Below are 11013 nucleotides of genomic sequence, written 5' to 3' on the forward strand. Positions count from 1 at the left end.
TAGGCATGTTGAGGGGGGTGCCTTTATTAGACAGACGCTGGGAGACAGGCCTGGCGGGGACCTGGCTGGGGGATGACACAGCTAGTGATGGCTGCTGCTTCGTACTTGGCTTGCTTTGGACCACAGCCTTGTAACAGTAACCCCTGCTTTCCAGGGGCCCAGCACCCCCTCTTGCCAGGGTCCACACACAGGGTTGTGATGGGACCACCCCTGCAGGTCCAGCTCTTGTCTCCCACCTTCTGCACAGAGCTTCAGGGGAAGCCTCCAGAAGTCAGGGGTGGGAACCCGTCTTGCTCTTCCTCAGGCAACCCCAAGACAGGCTGAAGCCCCTCAAGTACTTGGGTGCCCGACTAGCAACAGCAAGGGCAGCACCTGTGGCCCTCGGCCCAGGGCCAACGAAACAGGCTGTGGGACCTCGGGGACCTTCTGCTGCCTGGGCCACCCCACCTGGGCAGAGCCAGCGGGGAACCCAGAGGCACCCAACTGGAGGTGACGGGGCAGCCGCGGGTCCTGGCCAGTCCTAGCTCCTGCTTGGGTCCCAGCACACCCTGCAGCTCACTCACAGTTTTTGGGGGAGCCCTGGGGTCTTGGGGCATGTGGTTCCGCTGTCACGCACACGCATGGCCTCCTGGGAGTCCTGGTCCTGCAGCCCCTACCACCGGATGCCCAGGCCAGTGTTGGCCTTCTCCACGGCGTGGTACTGCGTATGCAGCAGGCGGCCTGCACACTCCGAGTCCGTGCCCTGCAGCCAGTGTGTGTACAGCTCCTGAACCCCAGGCACATCCTCGGGCATCTCAGCCCGGACCATGCCGTACAGTCTCTCCACGTGCTGGAGGAGCTCCCTGCTGGGCCTGTCTGGGGCCTGGAGCTGGCCCCCGCCATTCAGGCAGCCTGTGGGAGAGCAGACGGGACACATGGGTCACAGCCTGTGCCCCAGCGGAGCCTCCTGACCACCTGGGAGCAGGGAGGTGACCGGGCCCCTCTGTGCCCCACTTCCTCCCACTCCCAGCCTGGTAGGTGGTGGCCCACAGCTCTGGTCCCAGAAGGGGCCCTCGTGTCCTGTCCCTCACGGGAGCTACCTGAGGGGCAGGCCATGACCTCCACGTAGTGGTAGGGGCAGCGCCCGCGTTTGAGCCTCTGCACCAGGTTCTGGATGTTGCGGAAGCCATACGCCATCGCGAAGTGCAGCAGCACCTGGCCCTCCTTCTCCAGGGTCACCTCCTGGAAGTCCTTGTTCCTGGGGGGCACAGGTGGGGTTTGTCTACGTGGCACACCCACCAGGCTCCTGCCCGCCTGGGAGGGGAGGCCTGCTGGGCTTCAGGGGATGACCGGGCAGCTCCCAGGGCTCTCTCCCTCTCTCTTGGGCAGGGGGACGGACAGGAACGGAGAGAGGGCGGAAAGCTCACTGCCACGAGTCCAGAGGGGACCTCACCTCCAGCTTTGGGCTCCCTGTCTGTAAAACAGGCCTCCCTCCCCAGGGATGGCTGTGAGGCCCTGGCCCTCCCGCCTGGGATGTGGTTGCATGCCCTGCGTCAGACACCCACCACCCTTGACCACGCTGGCCTCTCGGGCTCAGGGTCACCATCCCCCACGATGGGCCGACTGAGGCCTGGAGGGCTTAAGTGAAGTCACACCCTGAGCCCACCAGGAGGGCCCTGCCTGGGCCCAGGGTCCCCTCCAAACCCTGCAGGCCGTCCTCCACCCAGCCCATCTCTGTGGGAGGACCCCGGGTGAGGCAGCAGCCCAAGGAAGGCTGGGGGCTGTGTGGTCGCTCTGCCCAGAGATCTGGCCCATCCCACTGACCTCAGGGGTTTGTAGGTAACCTCAGCCACATGGATTCCAAAGAGCTCTCGGGCCGCGTGCCGGAACACGTGCTCCAGGTAGCCCCCCGAGCCCCCTCCCCGATGGCTGGTGGGCTCCTCTGCAGAGGCACCGCTGCACCTGGCAAGGAGGGAGCGGCCTCAGCACCGCTGGGGCTGCTGCCTGCCAATTGCCAGAGCAGGGCCTGTGTCCCTCACACATGACCGTTTGCGTTTCCAAGTGGGAGACAAGTCACAGGCACAGAGGAACAGCTCCAGTGTCCCCGGCCATCACAGGGGCCCTGCTACTTCTTTTTTTTTTTTTTTTTTGAGATGGAGTTTCACTTTTGCTGCCCAGGCTGGAGTGCAGTGGCACGATCTCGTCTCACTGCAACCTCCCCCTTCTGGGTTCAAGCAATTCTCATGCCTCAACCTCCCAACTAGCTGGGATTACAGGTGCCCACCACCGCCCCTGGCTAAATTTTGTATTTTTAGCAGAGACAGGGTTTCACCATGTTGGCCGGGCTTGTCTCAAACTCCTGACCTCAGGTGATCTGCCCACCTCGGCCTCTCAAAGTGCCGGGGTGACAGGCATGAGCCGCTGCGCCAAGCCACTCAGCCACTTCTGAGGTGGGGCAATGAATGGGGTGAACAGATTTTTGTTCATTTTAATTCTCAAGGGTTGTTGTGATTTTGTATATTAATTATTTTTGGTGGGGTAAATAGATGGTAATTTGTGCTTAATAATTTTAGTTGAACAATGAGGAAGAATGTAAAGACCGTGGATATAATAATAGGAGGTCAAGTGGATGTGGCTAGTTGAGGCATTTCACTGTAGAGAGAGATTATTTCTCTCAGTCTTTAACTTAAAAGGTGAATGCTGGGGCAGCTGTACAGTGGATCTGTGGAAATAGTTGATAGAGGGCTTATAGAGTGGAGGTGTAGTAAATATATGGGGTGAAAGTACAGATTCATAGAGTAAATACAGGTCGCCAAGATGGGCTGTGGGGAGGCAAGCCCAGAGCAGGGGGATGCTATCCCCAGAGGCGGCGTTAGAAGCTAAAATAACAGTTCTTGGTGGCAGACATACGTACAGGCTGTCCAGAGGGGCTGGTTCCAGGTCGGGGAGGGAGACGTCCTCTTCCTCCAGCAACCTGAAAACTTCTCCTGCAAGGAAACCACAGCACAGACACTCTTTAGCTGAGATCCCAGCAACAAAGTCAGAGAACATCCTAGCCGCCTGCGTCCCTAGCAGTCTGTACTTTGGCCCCAGAAGGCCCCAAATGTCCACCCCAGCCCGTGGTAGGGAGGCCGGGCCTGGTCACTCCTGAAGCCCCTCTGGAGGCCACCTGGTCCTGCCCAGATGGACACTTTGCTCACCCAGTGTCCATCTGTCCAGCCTCTTGGGCAGTCTGCTTTTCTTTTTTTTTTTTTTTTTGAGACGGAGTCTCACTCTGTCACCCAGGCTGGAGTGCAATGGTGCGATCTCAGCTCACTGCAAGCTCTGTCCTCCGAGAATCAAGTGATTCTCCTGCCTCAGCCTCCCGAGTAGCTGGGATTACACGTGCGCTACCACTACTCCCAGCTAATTTTCGTATTTTTAGTAGATACGGGGTTTCACCATCTTGGCCAGGCTGGTCTTGAACTCCTGACCTCGTGATCCACTTGCCTCTGCCTCCCAAAGTGCTGGGATTACAGCCATGAGCCACCGCATCCGGCCGCAGTTTGCTTTTCTGCCTCACATTGGGGAGACTGTGGGGCTGCTTGACTCAGGAATGGGGTGACTAATGGGAGCTGAAGGGGCTGCACTTGAGAATCTCTGCCCACCTCCAAAGACTCATTTCAGAGCCAGCAAGGAGGTACTACTGAGGGCCACTTGGCCACAGGTCCCCGAGACAGGCCAGCTGCAAACGGGCCCACCTGGCTCCAACGGGAGAGATGAGGGTACGCGCACGCGTGCAAGCCCCCAGGCTCCAGCCAGAGCCCCCGCAAGCAGGATCCTGGGCAGTCGCCACCTGTGCTTGGGGCTCAGGAAGCAGACCAGGAGGCTCGAGGGCTCCGGGCCGCACGGCATGACCACACCTGTTGTGAGGACACAGTCCACGTCCCGTGTCTGGTGTTCCTGGTTGAAAAAGTCGGGTCTAGAGGCTTCCAGCTTTTTGTCATAGCAGGGCATCACCGTGACGTGGTAGATCTTGTCAGGAGTCAAGCGCTACGAGGGAAAACAAACACACGTCTCCCCAATCCCAGCAGTACGGTGGCCGAGGCGTGACCTGGAACTCAGCCATCCTGCAGCCAGGCCGGACCCCGAGGGACAGTGAGCCTCACTCCCTTTCCCAGGAAGCCTCCTGCTGGCTCTGTGGATGTGCCCCTGGACAGGACAGGCCCTGGCTGCGACAGAAAACGACACTGACCCGTTCCCAGCGTGCTTGCACTCCCTAACAGCCAAGTCCAAAGGAGGAGAAGTGGCCTTCCCACAGCTCAGGCCCTCTCGCTGCACACCAGCCGGGGAAACGGATGTCACAGGGGAACCAACCAGCCCCAGCCCCAGGTGAAAATCCGTGTTTTCGGGCGGGAGGTGCTGTAGGGGACATGGGCACTCCGGGCCCAGGCACCACCAGGGCCACCCTCACCCTCTCCCGCCCCCCACTGGCTGAGTGTCGTCAGGCTTCAGTCCCGCGGGGCCTCAGGTGGGGGTCGTGCTGGGCACCCTGTGGATCTGGTGGCCGGGGCTGCCCGAGGGCCTCCTGCTCCCTCAGCCCCAGGCCTGGCTGTCGCTGCGTGAGCAGTGAGCAGCTGTGGATCAGAACGTGGCCCTGTGCTGCCCAGCAGGAGAGGAGTGGCCTGAACTAGGAGGGAACAAGGGTGGAGGTGTGCTCGGGAAGGCCACACACCAGGGCGAGGACTGTTTCCTGCGGCTTCGCGGCAAACAGCCAGAATAATCACGTCTGGCCGCTCCCCAGCCTGAGCCTGGGGCGGCCCAACGCCGTTACCTGCTGCTGGGCGAAGAAGTCCTTGACCAGGGAGCCCATGACCTGCTGCGGGGACCGGGCGGTGCTGATGTGGGGGAGGATGAAGCTGCCGTGCGTCTTCTCGGCATAGCAGATCCAGCCTGAGGCGACAGGGGCACACGGGGCTGGCGGGGGCGCACGGCGGCCCCCGCACCCACAGGCAGCAGCACGACATTCTGGAGGCGGGTCCGCTCATACGGGAGATCATGATGACATTAAAGAGTGCTCGTTCCTGTTCTTCCCACCACCACGTGGAGCTCGGCGTGCACGCAACACCGCCTAGGGACCTGAGGTGACTGTGGGTGGCTCCCAAGGGAGGGCAGCCCCTTCTCCACAAAAGGCCATTTGTGCCAACATTTCTAACCCGTCCTGCGAAACCGGCTTGCGTCTCCACCCCCTATCCCCCGCCTTGTCATCCGTGTCCATACCATGTCACATTTTAACTTAACTCGAACTTGACTCTCACACCACCCGCACCATGAGCACACCTGGGCAGGCGGAGGCCAGCAGGGGCAGGGCCTGTCTGCAGTCGGCCTGTCCTCGGAATCGCCGCACAAACTCTCGCTGGCTCTCCAGGAGGCTGAAGTGCCTTGAGAAGGCGGTGTCGAAGACAAAGTGCACCCCTGGAAGGTGAAGGTGGGTGCCTGGCTAGCCCCGCGCGGGACGCCCACGCGAGTACACGCCTGTGTGTGGACCACCGTGGTGCTGCTGGGGGACGTGTGTGGCACCCGCTTCCCGTGCCAAAGCCCCGGCCCCACCGTGGGGACCTCCTTAAGCCGCGTTGCCTCGGCATCCCCTGCGAATGCAGGGCTTGCTTTCCCACCCCAGAGGCAGGGCAGCCGCTCGGCAGCTCAGTCCTCCACCCTCCCAGCTCCTTAGCGAGGCTGGTCCAGGGAACTGCCACGTGCACTGCTCCCGGTGACCCTCCCTAGGGCACAGCTGGACGTGGCCTGCTGGACTGGCCCCTCGGACCCTGAGTGTGCAGACCTGCCACAGTGGCCGCCCCTCACACACGGCAGGACTCCTGGGACAGGCCCGCCGGCTCCAAGCCCAGCAATTAGAACTGCTTGGTAAACCTGCCTGATCGTGCCCTGGACCCCAGCAGAGGCACCAGCACGTGGGTCCCTCTGTCTCTGCCTGACCTGTCATTCCTGCCTCATGTAACCCATGGTCGGAAGACGGCCTTCGGACTCACTGTGCCCCACCTGCCCGTGATCTGTAAGTAAAAATCTTTGAACTTGCTTCCTATTCCGGTGGGGACGAAACCCACACCTTCCACCTGGAGAACTACGGGCTGCCCCAGGCCAGGTTTCCCCTGAGACACCAGGTCAGGCTCCCAGTGCCAGAGCACTGCTCAGACACCAACTGGACGTGGGTGTGGGTCAGACAAGAGCCACGGGGCACCTGCCAGTGTCAACAGGTTTCCAATGTGAGGGACCCGGGACACAGTTGGATGACAGGCAGTCTGCCGGGTACAAAGCACACAGTCCTGCCTCACTGGGAACGAAGGGACTGGACGTGGCGGTTACCCATGAAAGGCACACAGTAGCCATGAGGTCCAGCCCCTTCATTCCCAGTGAGCCACCGGGCACAGGAGCTGGTTAGCTGGGGCCTCTCAAGACACCCAAGCCCAGCTCCAGGCACACAACCGAAGTCCGCCGAAGCTGGCCTTAGCTGAACCCAGCGGAGCCCCGGAGAGAGTGCCTTAATATCATCAGCTAAAAAGTACAAGGAGTTGGTCAGCCCCAACTCACAGAAAGTGCACAGTCAGAATGCAGACGATTTCTGTGAGAAGGCGCTGCTCTCAAATGTCAAATCAAAACTTCAGGCTGAGGTCACAGAGGGAATAAAGTTTCTGTAGCACTGAAGTTCAGGGCTGGGTGGCATGTCAGTGACTCAGAGGCACGAGGAGCCTGGGCTCACTCAGACGCCCCCTTGGTGTGGAGTGGCAGTGTTACCCCAGGTTCAAAGCCTACCTATTTTTTTAAAGAATGAGGTTAATTTCCTGGCAGTGTCTGTAGGATTCAGCTGAAACCGTGCAGCCAGCGATGCTCTAGACTGTGGCGAGACTGAGACTACAACCAGCCTCTGCTGACTGGGCGCCGCCATCTGCAAAGCAAGGGGAAGACGCTGCTTACTCTGCCGGCCTTATGCTGATTCCTGGTGCCCAGAGCTGCCCGGTGAGATGCCGTCGGCTGTGGAGAGGGCATGCCAGCTCTATCAAGAGTGTCTTTTTTTTTTTTTTTTCCCCACACAGAGTCTTGCTCTGTTGCCCAGGCTGGAGTGCAGTGCTGCGATCAGAGCTCACGGCAACCTCTGCCTCCCAGGTTCAAGGGATTCTCCTGCCTTAGCCTCCTGGGTAGGTGGGATTACAGGTGTGAACCACTGTGCCTGGCCAAGGATATCATTTTTTTTTTGATGGAGTCTCGCTCTGTCACCCAGGCTGGAGTGCAATGGCATGATCTTGGCTCACTGCAACTTCTGTCAGTGATTCTCCGGCCTCAGCCTCCCGAGTAGCTGGGATTACAGGTGTGCACCACCGTACCTGGCTAATTCTTGTATTTTTAGTAGAGACGGGGTTTTGCCATGTTGGCCAGGGTGGTGTTGAACTCCTGACCTCAGGTGATCCACCCGCCTCAGCCTCCCAAAGTGCTGGGATTACAGGTGCAAGCCACTGCGCCCGGCAAGGGTGTCATTTTGATGTATATTTAGAACCTGAAGTTCCGGGCCTGACACGTTCACCACTGGCACCAACTGACAGGTAAATCACCAAGATCCCAAGCCTCAGAAAGGCAGGTGCCACCTGCAGGCGGCACCACACAAGCTGCCCTTGGCAAAATGCCTCGGCTGCTGGGGTGGATTTCAGGTTAAAGCAGAGTCCTCTGGCCGCCCACCACTTACTTTGTTAGCATCTAGAACCTTCTTCAGCTCTTCGTGGCTCTGCTGGGTGATAAGCACGGTCTCTGCAGAGGTGATGCAGCCGCTGCACGCCAGGCAGTCGTTTAGGGAGACCTTGGCCTTCTCCAGCCTCCGGGTCCCGCCGTCCTACAAGGGAGAAGAACTCGGTGCGCACCGCGAGCCCCCTCTGCATGAGGACATGGAGCCAGAGGATAGTGGAGTCCAGCTCATAACCAACAACCAACATGGCTGCTGGCTGGGCTTGTGTGCTGCTTAATTTTTAAAAATTAGACATGTATTACAAAAATGCACACACACGTTCTAGAGTTTCATAATGCCATCAAAGTCTACTTTTTGGTACGACTTGGTTAGTGCATCAGAATCACAGGAATAAGGCTTGCCACTGGTTTCTCAGCAAAGCAGCTGCCACCCCGCCCACCCATGGGGTCCTGGACAGGTGCTGGCCCCGGTGCACACTCACGGGGCTGTGGGGCAGGAAAAAGCTGAAGGTGGGCTCTGAAAGGAGGAGGCAGGAGAGCTGAGGACAAAGAAGGAAAGGACAAAGGGATGGGAAGAGGAAAGCAGAGGGAGGAAGGCTGGGAGCCTGGCCCCCCATTGGCAGGGCAGAAACGATCGTCAGACTCGGCCAAACAGATGCAGGAACGAGGTGTTCCAGTGGGGACGCTGGGACATCCCTTAGCCACTTTTCTTAGATGCAAAATGCACGAAGCTTGAGCTCCCCCAACTCCTCCTGCAAAGGCAGGAATGGTTTGAGCAGGGTCAGGGGTGCTGCAGTGGCCCGGAACGCAGCCAGAGGAGCAAGGCTACTGGGTGGGAACCCCTCACAGCCCCGCTCTCTGCTAGGCCTGTGTGTCATGCAAAGTCACAATCTGAGCTCGCCCTGTATTCCTACGTTGGTTCTGCCTAAAGGCACAAACCGACAGCCGGGCCCACCAGCACCCCAGCACCTTCCAGGGGTTCCCTTCGTTTGTGGGCCAGGCCCCCAGTGCTGGGCTGCAAATCGTCTCAGTGCAGTGGTTCATGAGATCAGGCAGACGTTTTTTAGAGTTCAAATGGCAGACGGTCAGGTGAATTTTAACAGTTTCTTTATTTTTTTGAGATGGAGTCTCTGTCTCAGGCTGGAGTGCAGTGGAGCAGTCTCAGTTCACTGCAGTCCCTATGTCCCGGGTTCAAGCGATTCTCCTGACCTCAGGTGATCCACCCCCTGCCCTGGCCTCCCAAAGTGCTGGGAATACAAGCGTGAGCCACCACGCCTGGCCTGAATTTTAACAGTTTCATCAGGATTTTATCACTTAGAGAGGAAATACTATGCTTTAAGAATAAGGGGTCTGAACTAGAAAATCTTACATGGTTAGAACTAGGGGGAACAGGCAGACAGGATCTACCATCTCTGCCAAAGAGCCCTTCCGCTGAGCAGACCAAGCTTGCTGTTTGGCCTGGTGCTGCTCATTCACCTGCCCAAGGCACCCTGACCCCCAGCCTCCCAGATGGCAGGTGAATTCGACCAGTGGAAAAGGGCTGGTAAGACGTGGAGCGTTTCAGCGTCACCGCTCCGAGCTGGGAGGAAGCAGATAAAAAAGTGTTTCGGACCAGCCAGGCAGGAGAGATGGTGGGGCAGCCTCCTGTGCCTTACTTGGTTAACTTGGAAGTAGCTCCCGTCATCTTCTATGCGAATCTTGGCCACGCCACTTCCCGGTCTTTTTTCCACTTTGACAGGCTTGATGCATTCCTAGATCAGGAAGAGACCCCAAGTCAAGGCCTGGGAGTGGGCAGAGGCTCCCTGGGAGGCCAGGTCTCAAGAATGGCTGCCCAGCCACATGGCATGAAGGCTCTGCCCGCAGCCATACACTCAGGGACTGAGGCTGGTCCCACCGTCTTCTTCCTGTCCCCCTGCTCTCACCTCAGGGAACGGGTTCCCAACATCCTGCGGCACTGAAGGTCCCAGTGTGCATGAAAGCCAGTGCTAATGGTGCCTGCAAACTACCCACCCGCGGAGACACCACCAAGGCTGACCTTTACCCTTCAGGTGAACGGGGGCGTGACTACCACAGAGGCCAGAGGGTTACACTGCCCATCGAGAGGACATGTGCTTGGATCTGTTTGGAGATCACCTCCTGCCCAGTGCCCGGGAAACAAGTTCATTTCTCTCCCTTCTCCTTGAGAACCCTGTCAGCCCGGAAAGCCGCCTCCCAGCCCGCCTCTCGCCCTGCTCAGCCCTGGCCCCGCGGAGCTGTTGGACATGGACAGGCAGGCGCACCCAGGTAAGGGCGCCTGCAGCCTCCCGGGTTCAAGGGTAGCTGTCCGGCCCACCTGGGCGACGTCAAGGACAGCTCTACTGAGGAGCCATTGCGGGGCGTCTAGCGGGCCGCCCCCACCGCCCTCAACTGAGGTGGGGTCCCCACCGCGCCTGTTTATGCGGATACAAAGGCTGTGGCTTGGGGGTCCTGAGGCCTGACAGGGCGCCCGTGCAGGGGAGGAGGCCCCGATCCGGGCCTCGCCGCGCTCCAGCTGCGACCCAGGGGTCGGGTTAGAGTTAGGGACGGGTGGGAGCCGCCTCCGCTGCCTCCCCTGGGTTGGGCAGGTGGGCGCCAGCCAGCGACCGCTGGACCCTCCCACGCAGCCCGCTCGGACACTGTGGGGCACAGGAGCGGGCCGGGGGGCGCCGCCCTCCCTGGCCTCAGTTTCCCTGTTGGTAAGAAGCGGGCCGCAGTGTCAGAGGCCCCGCGCCGGGGTCGATAGAGACCCCGACGGCCCCCACCGGGCTCCCGGGATTCGGATCTCATTCCTCAGGGGAAGAAGTGGGGCACAGAACAATTTCCCTCCGCGCGAGAGGGCACCGAGCGCAGCCTCTCCCCCGCCCGCCCAGGCCGGCCCACCTGAGACGGCCCGATGAAGTCATCCAGGTCCGTCAGCTGCAGCGCCCCACTGAAGGGCGACGCCATGACGGCCGCACTTGGCGCCGCGCGAAGGTGTCGCCCAACGGCGTGAAACGAACGGGCTGGTTCCGCCACGCTGCCGGAAAGCGCCTCCAAGGTGCATGCGCACCGCGCACCTCGCCCCGCGGCCGGCGCCCTCTGCTGACGAACCCGGGCGCTGCTGCTCCCCGCCCACCCCGCGGGAACCCGGGTCCGACCCTTTCCTCCGCCTCCCGCGCGTCCCCGGCCCCGGGTTGGGTTGCAGGGGGCGGCCGGGTCAGCGCCGCAGCTCCGGCCCCGGAGTCTCTCCGCCTTCACAAGAAAGCGGAGGGGATCCTGGCTCCGTTCACTTCGTTATCCGTTGCGTAC

General features: G+C 60.2%; 1 protein-coding gene across 3 annotated transcripts; it reads right to left on the minus strand.

Annotated features, from left to right (window-relative positions):
* On the minus strand, window positions 1–10674 carry CIAO3 (cytosolic iron-sulfur assembly component 3). 3 transcript variants are annotated; one of them, XM_005590806.5, is made up of 11 exons: window positions 10606–10674; window positions 9363–9458; window positions 7712–7855; window positions 6787–6919; window positions 5299–5433; window positions 4793–4911; window positions 3882–4011; window positions 2894–2966; window positions 1804–1941; window positions 1080–1237; window positions 1–891 (listed from the first exon to the last, which is right to left on the minus strand). In XM_005590806.5, exons 1-11 carry the CDS (start codon window positions 10669–10671, stop codon window positions 653–655), a joined length of 1431 nt encoding a protein of 476 aa, XP_005590863.3. In that variant the 5' UTR covers window positions 10672–10674; the 3' UTR covers window positions 1–652. The 3 variants fall into 3 exon arrangements, with proteins under 3 accessions (XP_005590863.3, XP_045238690.2, XP_045238689.2); XM_045382755.3 differs by having other exon boundaries at window positions 6787–7005; XM_045382754.3 differs by lacking the exon at window positions 1804–1941.
* Between the last annotated feature and the right edge of the window lie 339 nt (window positions 10675–11013).

This window comes from Macaca fascicularis, chromosome 20 (assembly GCF_037993035.2).
Source record: "Macaca fascicularis isolate 582-1 chromosome 20, T2T-MFA8v1.1".
Lineage (NCBI taxonomy): Eukaryota > Metazoa > Chordata > Mammalia > Primates > Cercopithecidae > Macaca > Macaca fascicularis.

What these genes read in the sequence shown, in the direction of transcription:
- CIAO3 (XM_005590806.5), bottom strand. Translation starts at nt 10,671, where the DNA reads ATGGCGTCGCCCTTCAGTGGGGCGCTGCAGCTGACGGACCTGGATGAC. An exon ending in GCTGGCCTCCGCCTGCCCAG is followed by an intron (nt 4,912 to 5,298) that starts GTGTGCTCATGG and finishes CTGTCGCCTCAG; the next exon opens with GCTGGATCTGCTATGCCGAG. An exon ending in CCAGCCCCTCTGGACAGCCT is followed by an intron (nt 1,942 to 2,893) that starts GTACGTATGTCT and finishes CCTCCTTGCCAG; the next exon opens with GTGCAGCGGTGCCTCTGCAG.